The sequence below is a fragment of the Colobus angolensis genome, unplaced genomic scaffold (genome assembly GCF_000951035.1).
Source record: "Colobus angolensis palliatus isolate OR3802 unplaced genomic scaffold, Cang.pa_1.0 Scaffold225, whole genome shotgun sequence".
In the NCBI taxonomy this organism is placed as follows: domain Eukaryota; kingdom Metazoa; phylum Chordata; class Mammalia; order Primates; family Cercopithecidae; genus Colobus; species Colobus angolensis.
This window is the reverse complement of record NW_012115433.1, coordinates 5,737,812-5,758,784: the sequence shown is the minus strand read 5'-3', so window position 1 is coordinate 5,758,784 and position 20,973 is coordinate 5,737,812. Positions and strand designations below refer to the sequence as shown.

The 20,973-nt window shown below is 37.4% G+C and overlaps 1 protein-coding gene across 1 annotated transcript in view; it reads right to left on the bottom strand.

Annotated features, from left to right (window-relative positions):
• The window catches only part of DOK6 (docking protein 6), a 424,659-nt gene that overhangs the window by 136,585 nt on the left and 267,101 nt on the right, over positions 1-20,973 (bottom strand). The window contains exon 5 of the mRNA XM_011944081.1: positions 9,482-9,671. Within this exon, the coding sequence (XP_011799471.1) occupies positions 9,482-9,671 (190 nt within the window). The remainder of the gene's footprint in view (positions 1-9,481; positions 9,672-20,973) is intronic.

The window sequence follows — 20,973 nt, the reverse complement described above, 5'->3', positions numbered from 1 at the left end:
TTTTTTGGAGACAGTTTTGCTCTGTCACCCAGGCTGGAGTGCAATGGTGCAATCTCAGTTCACTGCAACCTCTGCCTCCTGGGATCAAATGATTCTCCTGCCTCAGCCTCCCGAGTAGCTGGGACACTGGCACCCGCCACCATGCTCAGCTATGTTTTCTATTTTTAATAGAGAAAGGGTTTCACCATGTTGGCCAGGCTGTTCTTGAACTCCTGACCTCGTGATGCCCCTGCCTCAGCCTCCCAAAGTGCTGGGATTACAGGCATGAGCTACCGCACCCGGCCTCAAAGCACATTATTTCATTTGATCCCCATATCAGCACTGAAGATGGATATAGCAGAGTATATTTTTATCAGGTTCTCACAGATGAGGAAATCAAGCCTTGGAAAGGTTAATAGAAGATAACTGAAGGTACAGGGAAAGTGCTGGCCCATGCAGAAGTAGAGTGATTCATTCTCCCATTTCGTTTCAAATCACGATTGCTCAGATTATATTGCCCTAGGTACAGTGCGCATTATAAATTATTAACCTAGTTAAAGGATTCATTATTAAAATATCCTCCACAAAGTCACCAGATAGACATATCTAAAATTTAAATCTGTTTACTTGCCGCATTAAAAAACACTCCTTGCTGCCTATAAGATAAAGTCCAAGTTATTTTCTGACATGACATAGAAAACACTCCTGCTTTCGAGCTTTATCTGACTTTCTAACAAACTCTCTGCCCATTTTATTCTTACTGGAATCTCCAGCAGCTAAAATCCGCTAAGAAGGAACCATCCATGCTCTGCCCGTGCTATGCGTAGTGGAGAGGAACCTGACCCCTCTCTCCTGATGCCAATCTCACACTTTACCTTGAAGTCCAACTCATTTTTCACGATTCGCTGTGCAAATCATCATCTTCAAGGAGCCTTTCCTGAGTCCCTACAATTAAATTTGGTGCCCGTTTACTTAGACAGGACTGTTCTCCAAATGTCTCATGCTCCTCTTCATTCCCTGCACCCAGCACAGTCTGGATACCTTATCACTAGTTCCCAACAAAGGGCTACAAACAGAAGGGACACCTGCTGAAGCCAGAGCATCTATTTTTTGATGTAAGTGTTGTCCTGATTGTCTAGGACAGTTGCCCAGAATCGGAGTTGGGACTAGCATGAGCGAGAGATCAGTTTCAGTTGCATAAACCACTGAGACTTTGTTCAATCACTTAAGGATAAGTGTACTTGATCCTAATAGTGGTGCAGTGATAAGTGAATAAAGAGCCCTAAAATATGGGGCACTGAAATAGTGGCTGGGATAAAGGAAAGTAGTAAGCAAGCTGGGAGAATATTTAGCAGTGAGAGATTCGGTAAAGCTCTTGCCTCTTAGTAGAACTTGTGATAACTTGGTAGGCCGATTTCATGTCTTAAGAGTTTCTAGATTGTATGGACAAATGTCAAATTTAAAAATAAGAGGCTCTATTCTCCCTGTTGAAAATGGGCAAATTATCCTTCCTGTTTCTTAGGGCATTTAACTTGAGAACTTTCCGTTGTAAGCACTTTCTCCTCTCTTTGAAATGTAAATACTTCTTCTGAAAACCAGATAGGTCTTTTGTTTAGCTTTAAGACCCTAAAATGCCTTTCTCAAGGACTCATGAACGATGCCTTTGACACGTAAATCTGAAGGGAGATGCGCCCCCATCTCCTAGTTTCTGTGACAGAGGGTGCCTAATTTCAGGTGCTACTTCTCTCCAACTTGCAAAACTCTTTTGTCATAAAGATACAAGAAGTTTGTTTTTCCTCTGCATAAAGCCAATTAGTCAACACAAATGGTTACCCCAATTGCAAGGATGAGGAATGTGTGACAAACGTTGCTGTCAAGTTCTCTTGCTTATCTTGAGAACCTACATGTATTGAGTTGTACCTGGCTGGCTATATCCAAGGGTGGGATTCTCCTGTCTGCAATTTCTTAGCAGAAGTAATGGAGTGTGTGGGTGTGTTTATCACCTTCATGAAGATTTCTGCATTGGGAGATTTTGGTTTTAATTTTATTACTCCAACAACATCTGGGAAAAGCGGTTAGATAACAAAATGTTAACAGTGTTTGTTGAGTGATAAGGTACTAAAAAGAAAGAGGCTCTTAGAAGGAAATTGAGAAGTTTCAAGCAAAAAACGAAAGGCATTTGAAAAATTCAAAACTCAAATTGGAAAAGAGAACTCTGAGACAGACATTTAATAAGTCTTTAAGTGACAAAAGCAAGTTAAAGCAGCCTCAAAGAAAAGAGCAGATTAAGTGTAATCTCCACACCTGCTGCTAAAACTTTTCAATTAAGGTGTGTCCAGGTAAAAAGCAGCTCAAGGGTAGGACTCCCATTATCTTTTAATTAGATAAAAAGGACCCAGGGCAAAGAATTGAGTGAGTGCTGCCCCTACAAAAACCTGACAAAGTCAAGGCACCTTTCAAATCAAAAGACAGAGTTTTGGGGGAAGAAATAAACAGAACAAATCTGAGAAGTAGATCTCAAATCAAAACAAACCAAGAAAACATTTCCTTGGTACAAGCGATTGACTGGCACTAAATATACAAGAAATCTAGTAATACTTTGACAAAGTTTTACAGGGAAAAAAGGCTCTGAATAAAAAATATTTATAACTTAAGATTCAGTAACCTTCAGATCTCTACTACAACTTCTCAGGGTAGAATGTGGGCTGAGAAACTTGCTACACTTCAAAGAGAAGATTTTCCCAATGTCCAGTTTGAATACAGACAAGAAGGATAATGACAAAGGAAAATCCTCCCGGTGGGCCGAGGGCAGAACCAAGTGGAACAGAGGATTGACACATTCTTCTCAAAGAGCAGAATGAGCGCCCAGCCACATATCCTTGTTAATTCTGGATAAAGACCCTGAAGATACCTGGCAAGCAGCATTTCAGAATTACCAGGACCAGGGGCTGTTGCCTGCTTGCCTCCCAAACTTTCCCTTAGAATAGGAGTGTTTGCAGGGGTAGGCATCCCACCTCTCTTAAACCAGTGTTGCTTGGGCCAGGGTGGGTAGAGGGGAAAAAAATAACATCTTTTTCTGGATCGTTCTTTTGGAACTATAAGAAGTCATACTGGCCGCGTGCGGTGGCTCATGCCTGTAATCCCAGCACTTTGGGAGGCCGAGGCGGGCAGATCATGAGGTCAGGAGATTGAGACCATTCTGGCTAATAGGGCGAAACCCTGTCTCTACTAAAAATACAAAAAATTAGCTGGGTGTAGTGGTGGGCACCTGTAGTCCCAGCTATTCAGGAGGCTGAGGCAGGAGAATGGCGGGAACCCGGGAGTCAGAGCTTGCAGTGAGCTGAGATCCGGCCACTGCACTCCAGCCTGGGCGACAGAGAAAGACTCCACCTCAAAAAAAAGTCTTATCTGGACCTGATGTACACACTGCTACAAATCGCCTGCAGACTCTGGACTTTGAGCTATAATCAGTGGCTTGCTGGATTGCTTTTTGGGTTGTTTCCCTTAAGGAACAATTGAGTGTGTAGGAAGAAGAGAGAAAAGGGATCTTTACTCATCAGAAGATATGACTGTGGCAGAGACAATATGCTTACCAAATATTCCACATACTCTGTGTTTCCCCACTTGCCCCCTTGCAGACAGGGGGTGTGAGGGGGCTGTGGGAGGCCACCTTCTGGATGGTGGGCTATTAATAGAAATAACATGCATTGCCACTGTACTCAAGTATTTAAATGTTTTGTATTACTCAGCCCAGGCTGCCATAAGAAAAACATGACACAGAGTAGGTGACTTCAACAATGGAAATGAATTTTCTCTCTAGAGGCTGGAGTCTGAGATCAGGGTGCCAGCATGGTTGGGCTCTGTTGAGGGCTTTCTTCCTGGCTTGGAAATTGTTCACCTTCTTGTGTTGCCCACATGGTCTTTCCTCCACATGGCAGAGAAGAGGGGCCGAGAGGTTTCTTCCACCTTATAAAGCCACCGATCCTATCAGATTAGGACCCCACCCTTATTACCTCATTTAACTTTAATTCCATCTAAAAGGACCTATCATCTCTGGCTCTTGTCATAAAGATATAAGGAGTTTGGGGGTTCGGGCTTCAACACGTGAATTTTGGGGAGAAACAACTGAGTCCATAGTATGCTTGTTGGAGAATGTTTCCACCTTCTTCCCCTGCTCTGCGTGGCAATGAGGTGGGTTAGCATGACGACGTCTCAGTCACAAGATTGCAGCAGCCTAGGTTTCTGAATCCAGGTGCTCTGGTGATCTGTCCAAGCCTGCATCAAGCATAGCTTGCGTGGCAAATAAACCTTTGTTGTATTGAGCTATTGAGATTTGGGGTTGACATCATTAATGTTCTTAAAATGATCCAACTTAACCTATGTTCCTAATATATAACCCTCCTGGGATGTATTTTATTACAATTCCTATATTATATTGAAATGATTAGTTGATCTATCTTACCAAGTACACTATGTGCTCATTTCTCTAGTTCTTACCATAGTGTTCAATAAATGAAATAAAGTAGCCCAGAGAGTAAATGAGGTTTCTGGTGCCACAAAAAGATTTAAATCATATCTAATTGAGTTTTAATTACAAAGTATAGAGTAGCAAAGTCCTCCATGAAAAAAATTTGCATCACGATGTATTCCATGTTTTTTAAAAAAATCGTAGATCTATATAAACCCTTGCTTTAATTCCAAAGAAATAATTCTAAGACAAATTGTTTAGGAACCTAGTGCCTTTTCTTTCCGTGTGTCTAATTTGGTAAATCTCTTGCTACGATAATACCAGGTCTGATTATTTTTTTCCCCTAGGAGAGAGCATTGATTAAATGACTTAGGAAACTGTTTTTATCGAGAAATGGAGACTCTGATCTTAGTTATTGCTCAATTAACTTTAAAGTTCAATACGTTTTTATTGAACCCACACATACTTTAATGTGAATTGCTTTTTACTAATTGATCTGTAGGAATCACAATGACAGTTTTGGTCACCTTTTTAGGCTTCTTTTATTCTCATTCAGAAAGTTCCTAAACTTCATTCATAGTCATTAAATCAAGAATGATTTCTGGAATCAAGAAGATAAAGTCAAGAGAGATGTCAAGTTCTGGTTTGATCTCCTCCCATGATTTGTGAAATATCACCACATTCACTCCTAGGTTTCTGTATCCCAGGACACCACCCCAGCTGGCTTTATTCAAACTATGGAGCCATTCATTGATTAATTCCTTCATTCAACAGCAGCGTGTGTTTTTACATTTTAGTATTTCTGAAATTGGGGTACATTTTGTTATGACATCGTCTATGGAATAGCAGCCTCCAAATGATGGCTGCCAGGTGGTGGCAGTGACGTGGCTGCTGTTGCCTGTGTGCACAGGCTCAGGATTTCCTGACTTCAGTTGAAGCCCTGTGCAATGTTGGTACTTCACGTCTTGTGTTTGACTATATTTTAGTTAATTGCAATTCTTCAGTGTTTCAGTCAAGAAATGTTTTAGCACCATTTGAAAGAGAAACACGTGACCTTGTCTAAAAACCTACTGTGTACACCTTCTGGTAGATAAAGGTTGCACCAACAAGCATAGAAAACTTGCAGGACAGTTATCAGTAGTTCAGAAGAAAATCTGAGTCACAGCAGTACACTCTTCTATGAAGAAATGTGTACCACTAACACTATTGATGGCAAATCAAATGATATTTTGTAAAACAAAACAAAAAACCCCAAGGGCATTGATAACTCTGGGTTAGTACAGAAAAGTTGGCGTTCATATGTGAGAATGTTTTGGAAATTTCTTAACTTAGACCTTATAGCTTATATAACAATTCATATGTATTATATATTTGCATGCTTTTGTATCATTTAAGAACTTTCTGCATTATCTTTCCTCTTAACCACTTGATTATGCATTAGAGAAAAGATTCTTTCCCTTTGCATCCCTGACCAACAAAGGTTTAGGAATAAGTTAAGCCTACCTATGACATCACAGAATCCTTAATGTATGACACATAACATTTGCTTCCACTAACAACCTTTTCATAATAACTATATAGAAATATTTAAGTATTATTTCACATTTCTAATTGTTAAAACTGAGTAACCAGGTTTTTCCCAGGTTTCTAAATGGAAACAATATTATCAAAGTTAGTGAGACACATATTTTAAGCACCAATTTTGTACTAGTAAGCATCAGGCTGAATATGGGTGTTTGTTTTGAAAAATCATACAGAAGATCAGGGGCTCACCTAAATTTTGGCCATGCAGGCATTTGAACTCATCTTGATTTTTGCTTACAATATTTATGAGGTAATATGAAGTAAAACTATCAAGTCAGCAGTTAAATAAAGGAATTTTGTCTTTCACAGGATAAAATTGTACATAATCATGAATCTTAACCCTTTCTCTGAAGGTCTGTTATTTTTTGTTATTTTCTTGAGAAAATATGCTTGCATGGCAAATTGGTTGTTTTTACCTTTAAAATGCAAAGTTATGATTCTTATGGTAAAAGAGCAATCGCTCCAATCTGATGTGAGACTATGAATACATCTCCCAGGCACCATGCTGTGCTGAGGACGATTACCATGGACAGTTTCCTGGTCCTTGTTCTCCTTCTGCCCCATACTAGGTGAGTGCTCCTGGAGACTTATGACATAAAATTATAATTACGGGGGTGACTGAAGGATGCTTCTCCAGAATAAATGATGTAGATCCATTCCTACTGTTCATGTCTACATTTCAGGTTTATAGTAGAATTTAACAATGCATTTGAAAAAGTGTCAGTGAAAATATTTTGATATAGCTAATTGTATTTTCATATGTAGTATTTGTACTAATACTACTATTAGTACATATAGTAGTATAAATAAATGGCTAAAATGTATACCAAATGACGTGCCTTGGGCAATGAGCTAATAATAATAAAACCTAGAAAGTGTTGGCCTTTGGCTTTGGTTTGCTAGGATGACTGGCCATGCCTTACCTGCCAATCTGCCCTCTAAATTGTCCCCAATCTCATCACCAGTGACCCCATCAGTCCAGACCCAGGGAACACAAAGTCCCACTTTTATTTCTGTAGATAAAGTATGGACAAGACCTTCCCCCACTGGCTCCTTTTAACAAGAGCGAAATCATCTGGAATTTACAAAATGCACAAAATTATGGACAATTTCTCAGTCAGTTTCTGAGTCACTAAAGAGCAAATGACGCCCAAAATTTAGAGAAGGAGAAAAGCACAAATGAACTGTGTCCAAAGGACAGAACTCTAATCTCAAAGACAAACAACAGAGGGAAAAAAAGATACCAAATTCCTCTATCAAATAGAAAGATCTTAAAAAACTACTAATGTGGACAGGTATTAATGGAGTGAAAATTCCGAATAACCATTCTTCATGAAAGAAAATGACTTATTTAAAATTTTGAGTGGCAGTCTATTGAAATGTTGTAACAGACAAAATAGTTAAATTGTTTTCCACAGAAACAGGAAGATAGGCATATCTAGAAGGATCCAAGGGAGGGGATTCTAGAGGTAGTGCTGGTAAAGAATGCAAAAACAAAAACAAAACCCCAACCCCAACAAAACCTCAACAACATCCAGTTCATATATATAAGAATTTACATATATATGAATTTACATATATATGTAAAACTAACTGATATGGTTTGACTCTGTCTCCACCCAAATCTCATCTTGAATTGTAGCTCCCAAAATTCCCTCATGTTGTTGGAGTGACCCAGTGGGAGAGAATTGAATCATGGGGGCAGTTCCCCCCATACTGTTCTCGTGGTAGTGAATAAGTCTCCCGAGAGCTGATGGTTTTATCGGGGAAACCCCTTTCGCTTGGCTCTCATTCTCCTGTCTGCTCTCCTGTGAGACGTACCTTTCTCCTCCTGCCCTGACTGTGAGGCGTCCTCAGTCACGTGGGACTGTGAGTCCATTAAGCTTCTTTCTTTTGTGAACTGCCCAGTCTTTATCAGCAGTGTGAAAATGGACTAATACACTAACTTTTAAAGCCAGTAAAAACATAAGGTGCATCGGGCCGGGTGCGGTGGCCCATGCCTGTAAATCCCAGCACTTTGGGAGGCCGAGGTGGGTGGATCACGAGGCCAGGAGATCAAGACCACCCTGGCTAACACGTGAAACCCCGTCTCTACTAAAAATAAAAAAAAATTAGCCAGGCATGGTGGCAGGCGCCGGTAGTCCCAGCTACTCGGGAGGCTGAGGTGGCGGGAACCTGGGAGGCGGAGCTTGCAGTGAGCTGAGATCCGGCCACTGCACTCCAGCCTGGGGAACAGAGTGAGACTATGTCTCAAAAAAAAAGAAAAAAAAAATGCATCATAGATTTTAGGTCTGTGAAACTCTAAAACATGTCAACTCATTTTCAGAGTCAAAATTTTTAAAATAATAAACATCTTAAAAATTCATTTTCTTATTAGAATTTATATTTCCCAATGGCTATCAGAATGTGATTATTACACTCTCAATATCTAGGTAGACAGAAATAGTTGAACAAGCTCATACGTACTAAGTCAACACAGGATCTAATGCTTTTCAGAGAAATCAGTGTGGTAGAGACTTCAATATTACCTTAGTGCAAAAGGGTCCCAGACTGGTAAAATTACGCCAGCTCGGGGTTTTTTTTTTCTCCTTAAAATTTTGAGAGACATGGGACCTACCCTAGCTGGCTAGATAGATGATATTAGAATGTGACATTGAGTAAATATTTAGTAGTTTTATAAGAAGGAAGTTATAAACTTAAAAGATATTATATCAAATGCAATGAAACCTCACTATAATTGCCTTATAAGACCATGAATTCATTTTAAGAATGTGATAAATCATGTCCCCTGGGTGAAGACGGAAGCTTTAAACATCTCCTTCTCATATAGAATCCCCAAACCTAAGTCTTATCTTGGATGTGTGACAATATCACAACGGGGTCATAGCATAAAGACAATGATTTGGTCGGTTGTATTTTATGTCTAAATCCGTGTTTATTAATGATTGTGAAGCAAGGATTCATTTCAGACGCTTATGGATTTCAACCATATGCTATGATCAAGAAAGCAGCATATTTGCCTAAAAGCAGTATTTAAATAATTTCATTTAAAACTTTAAAAAATATTGTTTGCTTATTGAGAAACACTCATAAAAACAAGGCAACCAAGGACATGCTATATTTAATTTTATGGAGATCCTTTTGAATACAGGCACACCAAAAATATAGTATTGTAATAATCTTGCAAAAGATAATTACATTATTAAAATAATAACAAAACCAGTTTGAGTTTGGTAGTGTAAGAGACTGAAATTATTTTAAATGGGGTAATTAGCCTGCCAAAAAATTAACAGAATTGTATTCATATTATTAAGAATCTGAAGAAATTATGTATTTGCTAACTTTTACCCTGAATGAAAACAGTGCTCACTGAGGGCAATGACGGACAGAACTTTCTTTCAGGACTCTGTTATACAACTTCCCGTACTTGGTTGCTGCATTAGATCTTACCTTCCTGACTCAAATGTGAACCACGTTGAGTCCCGACCATATCTCCTCAGTGAGCTGAGAGGCCACATCACCAGTTTGACCTTGGCATTGTGGATATCCCAGAGATAGATATTTTCATGAGTGATCTGCATTGTGCATTCACCATAAATATCCAGATTTGGCGTAGGCATAAGATACACATTGAATCGCTCTGTGAAGAAACAAAGAATGGAAAAGATTAAGTGAAACGAGGTGTGACTGTCTATGGCCGTATGATATTAATTTGTTTATCTACAGACTGCAGGAAATGTTACCGCATCCCTTGGTGATATGGATAAACACTGTAGAACATTACATATTCCCAAATTTGAGACAAGGAGTTCATTAAAATCTTAATCATTAATTCACTCACTCAGGTAACAACTTTTCATGGCATGTATTGTCTATGGTGATGATTAAGTAGTTAAATTGTACAATGGAAAAAGAAGGGCAAAACTTAAGGGAGTCTCTGCCCAAATTGTGCTTATAGTCTGCTCCTTCACACAATCTAAGTGGTTATCACAGATGCAATTCCAGTGAGGAATACCTTATTTTATCGACTTAGGCAAGATCTTACTGGAGTTTTACCTTTGTTGACGTGAAGTATTTAATGCACACTCAGACTGACTCACTACTTAAGCACTGCAAAAATAATTTAGTTTGAATCTCAAAACAAATTGTTGTCATGGTCAAATTTAGCATATGATAATTGCAGATATTCATTACAGTCTTCCGCAGAACTTAAGACATTGCTTTGGTAAGCAAAATAAAAATACTTAACTTTTTTCATTCCTGGATATCCTATAGTCAAAAATATTAGGCAATCATTCCAAACCTTACTTTGTAACTGTGTATCTCAGGCTATTGCAAAGTTATGCTGCCTTTGGTTCCCATTTTAATGCATTAAATAGATTTTATTTTGAAAAATTAGTTTGTAAGTTCTAGGAAGTAAAAAACATGGTATGCCTTACAACATACTCTATCAAAGCATCCCTACTTCCTAGCACCATATCCTTGGTTTACAGTAAGTGTTCAATAAATATTTGTTAACTGTATGAATGAAGTACATCTATGCCATGATGAATTAGGAGATGCAAGAATCGAAGAATTACAAAAAAAGTCATAACAAAAAGTTTAAGAATTACTGGCAGATGTACCTCTGTGGGTTAGGACTTAATTGTGAATAGTGCTTTAAAGTCAGTGCTGTTGAATTAATTTTGAGAGATGAAATACTACAGCTGCAGATGGAAAATGATTGATATGTTTAGGAATGTACTATTCATAATATAATCTTAAGTGCTACATGTTTGCTGGTACTGAGCTGAGATTGTATAATAGATTTTCTTTCTATTTTACTTAGATGTTTCACTTAGTAAGGATTCTGATGCCAAAAAAAACTATTTGGATTCCAAATTAACATAAGCATGATAGCTTAACATTTACTAGCCATAAAGACAATATTTATACTCATGTGTCTTGATATTTTGGACAATAGCTTATCTAATAATCTAGTCTTTTAGATTATTGACCCATGAAACTAATATGTGTATGGATTTCACATTCATTTCCTAAGAAATGACAAATTGCAATCAATTATATGGCTGAAAGCTGAAGAACATTGCCTCATTAATTATCTGCAATGAAAAGCCCAAATATATACATATTCCCAATAGCTTAAAATTCTTAGGTGCAACCAACTAAAGTATTAACGTTTAGCATTAAGCACACACTCACATTCCCATCATAATTCCCACTCCAATGGGATTAGTAGTAAATCAAAGGGGCATGATCTCATATAAAACTATAAATGAAACTTGGACCGAAAGAGTTTACACAGGAATATAGACAATGACTGAACATCAATCTTCTTTTCTTTGGCCAGGAACCTTTTGATAAAGTTCAGCTCCTACATGTGGAATTAATCATATGTCAGTGGTACCTGTTATGCATAGAGAAAATATTGTTACAGAAATGGAAAGCAAAACATTTCTTTACATTCTTTCCATCAATTCCAGAGTCTGAATTAGCAACCAAAAAAATCATTGCAAAAATGCCAATAAATAACATTTCTTCCAAAATATTGAAGTAAACATCATTAACCAGTATTGTTGCTTATGGCTGTATTGACCCTTGATATTCATGCCCACAGTTTGATAGTTAAAAACATAGAATGTTTAAAAAAAAAAAAAGGATCTTGACATTGACTGTCCATCAAGTGGATGGTACATTAAACATGACCTGTAACAGTAGACCCAGAAGGACCATTACATTTTCACTGAAATGCTTGTGTGCTCAAATGTTAGCAGATAAAGCCTAGGAAAAATAAGCAAGGAGAGAGTATAAGCATCGCACCAGACACTGGAAAAAGCTGAAAAAAATCAAGTAAGTGAATTTAATAAGATTCACATGATACAGGGCTCTATGTATCTCTATCTCCGTCTCCGTCTCTATGTATATCATCAAGGCCCATTTTAAAAAATGTAATTAGACAGCTTGCCCTAAGGGAGTTTTTCCAGGGCCATCTCTAGTCAATACAAGCAGGTGAAATTTACCCGTGGTGTCCCTACCCTCTTGCCTGCCTTCTGCTTTCCCTGTCCTCATATACTTTTTAACCCAGCAACTCAAGTCAACCCTTCTTGTTATGGTTTAGAACCCTCCAATCTTCCTTTGGATGCTATTTCTTGCAACTTTTGAAAGAAATTATACTAAGATATATTTTCAATTTTCAAGTATTCAAAATCTATTCTCTCCTAATGCCTAATTTCTAGGAATTTCAGATTCAATTAAAAAGTGAACAAATTTAATCCAGCAGAAAAACTAGGCACATAAAGATGAAGGCGGCACATTATGTTATGTAACTATACTTACCTGAATTCCATTATAATGAGGAAGGAAGCTTTCTGCCTTGACAATGAATGTATCATCTTATTCTCTCAGTAGCATATATACTTTGTTTTACTGAAACATTTGTTAAGGTTTTGCTAGAAAGACCATTTCAAAATGGAGTGGCTAAAATTGGCTCCATTAAAGTTATTTTTAAAATTTTTCTCTTTGTGAAACAATTTTATCAAGCAGGCATTTTAAATCACTCGCTAATTATGCTGCTTTTTAAGAACCCACGTTTGGTTTTCATTTACTACACCGTTGGTTTTTCAGAATTCAGTGTGCATTAAAATTACCTGGAGGCTTTGTTTAAACAGAATGCTGGGCCCCCTCCAGTCTTATTTCTGGTAAAACAGGGCTGGATTTGAGCCAGATAATTTACATTTTCCGTTTATTCCCAAGAGATGTGGACACTGCTGCTCTGGGGACAACACTTTGAGAACTGTTGGTTTGTGAAACTCACTTTAAAATATTGCTAGGGAAGTAGCAATATTAGAGAAACCATGAGGAATGACTTTGGAAAATGATGCCATGTACCAGCAGAACAAAACAGTACTTTTTTTTTTTTCAAAAGTGTTATCTAATATCTGCCCAAATAAATTAATCCCATCTCAACCGATTCATGTCTGATTTTGTAAGAGAGTTCTTATGCTAATTGGAACAAAAGAGACAGGAGCATAGGAAGAAAGGAGATATATGGAAAATAGTTCACAATTTATCAAGATACATGTATTCCAACTATTTGCCTTATCAGATGATTGACAACAACAATAAAACATTACTAAAGGAAACTAAACAACACATTCCCACATACCCGAAAGTACTGAAAAGAAGACTAATTGTCTAAATAATAATATCCTAAAACATAAATATTCTGATAATCTGAGAAGACTGCTGAATGCATGAAAAAACAAATTTTTGAAAAGGTTATGTAAAAACAAAAATCAAAATGTATTCATTTATATAAGATTTTAAAATAGAGTTAAAAAGTCCCAAACACATTGCCCGTGAATTTGTACATTGGTAAAATGTAGAGTCCCATATTAGCTAATATGTGAGAAAGTATAGTTTTATTTTAAATGGTTAAAACAAAAAACAAGGGTGGAATATTTATTAAATATTATACATATATACTTATACTATAATAAAGTATACAAATTTTATTATAAATAATATAAATATTGCATCCAACAAAGATGCTAGTATTGAATCTGCAATTATGTTTGCAAGGGCATCTTTTTCACTAAAGCTGAATGATGAGAGGTCCAAAGGAATAGGCCATGCCCAGAGAAGGCCTGAGATACAGGGGTAAGGCTGCAACTACGACAAGAGTCTAGACGGGGCTGCAAAACAAGGCTTAGATGTATTGAACAGATCAAGGGTCTGGCAAGACAGGGTGACTGCACTCAGGGAAAAGGGGCAGCGAGGCTCCAGATGTGGAGCGAGAGCGGACTGAATGGGTCATCAGTGCCGAGAAGAACTGAAATCTTCCCTGTCAGCCAGTGAGTTTTTAAATAGATCTATTTTATACGGGAACAAATCCAACTATAGTTGTGAGTCTGAGACTGGCAGGTGGAGGTAAGTGGAGCTCGCAGTTGCCTTGAGAAGCAAAGGATCAGAGACGGGGGTTTCTGACAAGAAGTAACACACAGAAAACAAACGGGTAACAAGTCCTTCAAACAACCCCTTGATGATTTCCCTTTTGTAAGAATACAGATGGAAAACTATGTTTAATGGAGAACCATACAGGAAAACAGACATATCTGTTCAGCTAAATTTCCCTTTATAGGTAGAAATATATAAATAAAAATAGGCTTTTGGAATTTATGTATTAAATAACTGCATCTAGCACGTGGTGAACATTCAGCGCATTGTGACTGCATAGACATAAAACGGATTTTTGTACGTTAGAAGAAATTTGAAAAATGTCTACTGGGAGTCAATAGATTTTTTTCTTTTTTCAAAGAAGTTTCAGTTGTTAGCTTGTTGCTGAACACTTTTATCCACTGTATTCTGTTTCTTCCTCTACTCCAGAAGTCATGGGTTTGAAGGTTGGGTCAAAAGAAAACAATGGAACACGAAACAAAGTGTTACACCTAAATATTCAGAAACCAAGAGATTAATAAATATTAACTCATTAGGTTTTCCAGAGAGGAGTTAAATCTAACATTATCTTCAGCTAAGTGAGTAAATGTGAACTCTTTATACTTTTACCTTCTCTTCCTGTTAAAAGCCAAAAATGGGCCGGGCGCGGTGGCTCAAGCCTGTAATCCCAGCACTTTGGGAGGCCGAGAAGGGTGGATCACGAGGTCAGGAGATCGAGACCATCCTGGCTAACACGGTGAAACCCCGTCTCTACTAAAAAAAAAATACAAAAATCTAGCCGGGCGAGGTGGCGGGCGCCTGTAGTCACAGCTACTCGGGAGGCTGAGGCAGGAGAATGGCGTAAACCCGGGAGGCGGAGCTTGCAGTGAGCTGAGATCCGGCCACTGCACTCCAGCCTGGGCCACAGAGCCAGACTCCGCCTCAAAAAAAAAAAAAAAGAAAAAAAAAGCCAAAAATGGCTCAGAAGAAGAAACAGTACAAAAGGAAAGGCACTCTTGATTTGGATCGTTGGTGACATAATGATTTAGGCTGTAAACAATTCCTTGTGTAAAAGTGAACCTGTATCCCTCATGAGGCTTAAATATTTGTTAAAATTTATTAATTAAAATATCTAGGCATTAAGTTAACTAACGTAAATAAAATTAATACATAAATGTATACAGTAGATGTAAACTGGTTATATAATGATTTAAAATAGCTGTAAGTATTGGATAATTTGTTTACATAGTTTTTTCATTCTGCTGTAGTTTATACCCATCTATTTTTCCCATAAGTATACATAACTAGAGTCACAGTCAAAACTTGAATGGCTTGGGCCTATCTGAGCGTAAACTGCAGATGTTAACCCTAAATAGGAGAATTTCACTTCATTGTTTCTATTAGGGAGTGATTCCATAAAGTTAAGACTCACTTCTATATACAACTAACCATTCAAAATAACTTTAAAGATTTAACTGAGATTCTCTGATGGCAGGAGTCCTCAAATTTGTTTCAAAATATCACATGATGAAAAACCCAATATTTATGGAAGACATTGTTTAGGTTCAATCTGTTACTGTAGCTAATTCATTAAAAGACCCAGATTTAGTAGGGTGCAATTTAGGAAAATGGTTTTTCTTCCAACCCTGCTCTCACACAACTATGAAATTTCCTCTCCTTGCCCCTGGCAGTATCTCAGGCAGAGATTAGTGCTTAATTCACTATCGCCCATAAGGATATTGTCAACTTCATGTCTCAGATGAGATGGCTGGTGTAATTTGATAATTTTAAAGTCTCAAATGGAAGTTTCTCCTCTTTCAGGTCAAGTCCATTACTGAGAGTCCAGCAATGAGAATGAGAAAGATAGAATATGCTTTTTCCTGCTTGTTCCATCACCACCTTTCCATGGCGACTCCCTACCCCCCTTTCTTTTGCTTTTGACTTCTCCAGGGTAAGAATAATGAAAAGAGGGTAAATTCCTTCTAAATAGTTGTTACTATTGAAAGTTCTTCTTTATTTTGAATTCTTAATGATAAGATGTATTCAAATGCTCTCTCTCTCTTTGGGGCATACGGTATGTTCCTAAGAACCATCCCAACACCTCAGATGTCGCCCCTGCTCCCTGAAGGGGAGGTGCCTCGATTAGACATGGAGCCTACTACCCTTAGCTTCTATTTTCTGCGTTCCACCTTTATCTTTCTGCTGGAGCTCCTTCTCACAGACAAGAGTTGTCCTGGTGTGGGTCTTTTCAAGATGAATCAAGCTTAGCTCACTGTAAGGTGTGCACTTGTCCCACCGAATGTGGCAGGGTATCTTGTCCAATTGCTGACCCATTCTCCTTGTTTGGCTATCACAAACAGCCTCAGACCCATCCTGCATCCTGATCCTCAGGTTCACCATGGTGAAAACTGAAACCACGACTTCCCCAAACTCAGGTTCTTCCCCCAAACTCTCTTGCACACTGCCCAGATACCAGCTGGGGCAGCACGACTTGATTCTACAGTTCTACCAGCATGGGTGAGGTGAGAAGCCAGTCTCCCCTCCTGACAAACAACCAAATTCTACAAGTAGTTCTCTTGCCCTTCCTCTTTCATGGGGCTTGAGGGGGTTAAATGCTCCCTCCTTTCTACTCTTCTCCTATAAAAGACTTTCAAAGAATTATCTTCATGTCTCTCTTAACATTTCTTGGTTCTTTTCACCCACTATCCACAGCTCTGTGGCTGCAGTACAGAGAAAATAAAGTCCAATTCTAGATATATATATATATATATATATTTTAAGATGGAGTTTTGCTCTTGTTGCCCAGGTTGGAGTGCAGTGGTGCTATCTCATCTCACTGCAACCTCTGCCTCCTGGGGCAGTGATTTTCCTGTCTTAGACTCCCGAGTAACTGGGATTACAGTCACCTGCAACCACACCCAGCTAATTTTTGAATTTTTACTAGAGACGGGGTGAGTTTCTCCATGTTGGCCAGGCTAGTCTCAGGTGATCCTCCTGCCTCAGCCTCCCAAAGTGCTGGGATTACAGGTGTGAGCCACTGTGCCTGGCCCAATTCTATATTCTTTAACACTTCTTACCTACCAATTAAAAATGGGTATGAAATTTTAGTAAGAATACAATACTGCTAAATGGTATTTAGGCAAAACACCAGAGACATTGGTCTAATATTAAGTGTTGATGAGTAAGTCCTCAAGAATCTGGCATTAGAAAAACTAATGCTTTATATTAGTTTTTCTAATATATAATATATATCTAATATCTAATAGATATAATAATGATTTATTATTGAGTTTCATATCAATTTGGAATCTAGATTCATCCCATTGTTTCAACAGTGTGCTTTGTTTTTTTCTTAATAGTTATAAGAAATGCCTAATGGAACTAAATAGAGCCAGATATTACACAGAAGATGAGACATTTCAAGATCGTTCTGTTCTTTATAATCTTATCTCCAAAATTTCTATAGCAGACGATTATTGCAGTGGTCACTCTTCAATTCTAGCAGCTTTAGAAGCTGAACCACACTGAAAAAGCAGATGTTTACACATTTAGACCCATCCTTAGATCTGTATAATACAATTAAACCACGAATAAACAAAACATGATTTGTGCTTGTCAAAATTTGTAGAACTCTTCAGAAATTGTGACTCCATCTCCACCACAGAACTAAAATTCATCAAAATTTATTTTATTATGTGGAAACAGCAATAGATTTAGTTGCCAGATGCTATCTGCCCAGTATCGAGGATCACTGTGAATCGGAATGCTTGCATTTGTTGATCAATCAGCAGTACTTAAAAAAAAAAAAAAAAAAATCCACAGCATCTTTTTAAAATTGCCCAGAAATTTCTTTTTTGCTTTAAAAAAATTGACTATTGCATGGATTTTATCTGCATTTCCAAGTAAAGCATGTTCATGGCAGCAAATATGGTAAATTATTTTTAAAAATGAAACTGCTAAACCTTTAGAGATTTGTCATACTGTATCTTAACATACAAAAAATTCACACACAATTATTACACTGCAAGTATTTAACCTTGTATATTGCACTTATAAGCACTTTCAGACCCTATTAAATATTTTAAGGGGCTACAAATTTTAAGAAATGCATAATATTACACTATATAGCTATGCCATAATTTATGTTAATGAATATTAAAAGTAAGCCAATTTTCATCCAAATTAAGATGCAATAAAATAACCAATTTTTAGCTCAGTTTGCTGAATAATTCAGTCCTTTTATATTGGTTCATAGAGTTTACTATATTCTTTATAAATTTTAGATAATTTTTAATATCTTTAACTTACACTGAGTACTAAAATCTGAATCACTGGAGCAAATACTATAAACTTATAAGAATCACACATTGCCAAACTGCTTTCCAGAAATTCCTTACCAATAAATATTCAAAATACATATAGAGTGAGTCATTGTAAATGTCTTTTGCCAGATTTATCAAAAATTATATCTACTGTTTTTCTTGATTGTGAGAATTCTGTATATTGGAAACTTTCCTGAAGATGTTTATGACAAATCATCTCAGATTTTCATTGGTTTTGTTTACATTACTTAGAAAACAATTTTATTTTCTTTAATTTTTGTAATAAGTCCTTCATTCTTGAAAGTGTGAACTATATTGTGACATATAATGGAATGTCCATATCTTACGTATAATGTTCTGTTGGTTTTGACGAAGGCACAGCAAAGACAGGCAACACTTCTGTCCCCACAGAAAGTTATCTTACTCCACTTTTCAGTTGTCCAGGTCCTCAGAACCACCGCTGATCTGATTTCTAACACTGTTAGGTTAGTTTTGCTTATTCTCCACAAGGTTCTTGTGGACTGATACCAGCACATCATGACTTGATTCCATCTGTCACTTTCCTTTTTAATTTTTTGATGGCATTTTCTTGATGAGCAATAGTTTGAGTTTTGATGAAGTTCAACATTTCTTTTTATAGTTTGTGCTTCCGGTGTTTTATATAAGAAATCTTTATATATCTCTAAGTTCCATCCATCTTAAATTGATGTTTAACTGGTATGCATAGGGCGTTCAGGTTCATCATTTCACACACATATCCGGTCATTCTAGAACAATTTATTTTCAGATGTTTTACTGTTCTTATTAAAATGACTAATAAGCTTATGAAAAAGAGCATTGTCCTTGCTTTGGGAGGCTGAGGGAGGTGGATCATCTGAGGTCAAGAGTTTGAGACCAGCCTGGCCAACATGGTGAAACCCCGTCTCTACTAAAAATACAAAAATTTGACAGGTGTGATGGGGGGGGGGAGGTGCCTGTAATCCCAGCTGCTCAGGAGGCTGAGGCAGGAGAATCACTTGAACCCAGGAGGTGGAGACTGCAGTGAACCGAGATCGTGCCACTGCACTCCAGCCTGGGCAACAGAGTGAGACTCCGACTCAAACAGCAGCAACAACAATCAACTATTTGTCCACATATGTGTGTGTCTATTTCTTCTGTCTATCCCTGGATCTCTGTGTAGCCTTTGTCCTAACTGTTCTAACTTATAGTAAGACCCGTAGTTAGGAAAGACACCCGTTTCAACTTGGCTTTTCCTTTTCAAGATTGTTTGGCTCGTGTTGGTCTTTTGCCTTCCAAATTCATCTCAAACTGACTTGTCAAGTTCTAGAAAAAAACATGTCTAGTTTACTGGGATTATGTTGGATTTACAGATCAATCTGTGAAGACTGATATCTTAATGACATTAAGTGTTCCAATCATAAAAGTGGTTTATGATTCCGTTTATCAAGACCTTTTAAAACTTCTCTCAGAAATATTTAGTTTCCAGTGTAGGGGCTTGGTGCATCCTTTGATAGTTTATCCCTCAGTATGTGATGGTTTTTCATGGGTTTGTAAAAGGTATTTTAATATTTAATTTTATAATAGTTAATTGCATTATGTAAAATATAAGTATATATTAAAAAATTTGAATACCAACTTGTTATCCTGCAACATCATTGAATTCATTTGTTAGCTGTAGTTACTTTCTGGTAGGATTTTAGGGTTTTCTGAGTACACAATCTAGATTATAATTTTTTGTAATTTTAGTTTATTTTCTTGTCATATTACATAGACTTTCAGCAAAATGTTGACTAGAAGTAATGAGAAAGATATCTTTGTCTTATTCCCAACCTTAAGAGAAAAACATTCAGTACTTTACTCTCAAGAATGATGTTTACTGAGAGCTTTCCAATGATGTTCTTCATTTTGTTTCCTTTTGGTCCTAGGTTTTGTGGGTGTGTGTTTGACAAAGAGTTGAGCTGTCACCCAGGCAGGAGTGCAGTGGTGTGATTGCAGCTCACTGCAACCTCTGCCTCTTGGGCTCAAGCAATTCTCCTGCCTGAGCCTCTGGAATAGCTGGGACTACAAGTGCGTGCCACCACACCTGGCTAATTTTTGTATTGTTAGTAAAGATGGGTTTCACTATATTGGCCAGGCTTATCTTGAACTCCTGACCTCAAATTATGCACCCGCCTCAGCCTCTCAAAATGCTGGGATCACATGGGTGAGGCACCATCGTGCCCGGCCTCTATTCCTTGGTTTCTGAGAGTTGATTTCATAAATGAATTTTGAATTTTATCAAATGCTTTTTACAGATGAATTATAATAATCACATAATTTTTCACCCTTCATGGATTAACATAAGGAACTATTTTGATGGATTTCTGGGATTCTTTCATTATTGGGCTATGCCAACATTGGTCAGGGTGTATTATCTTTTTTGTATAATATTGGATTCAATTTCTTAATATTTTAAAAGCCATTTTAGGCTTAGATTCATGAAAGATACTTGCCTGAAATTTCCTTTACTTGTATAAACTTGGTCTGGTTTCAGGTGTCTGAGTTATAGTGACCTCATAAAATGAGTTGTGAAATGATCTCTCCTTTGTTTTCTGAATAGTTTTGCATAGCATTAGTATTATTTCTTATTTAAATGTCTGATATAATTTACAACTATATGGAACTAAAGTTTATGTACTGGAAGTT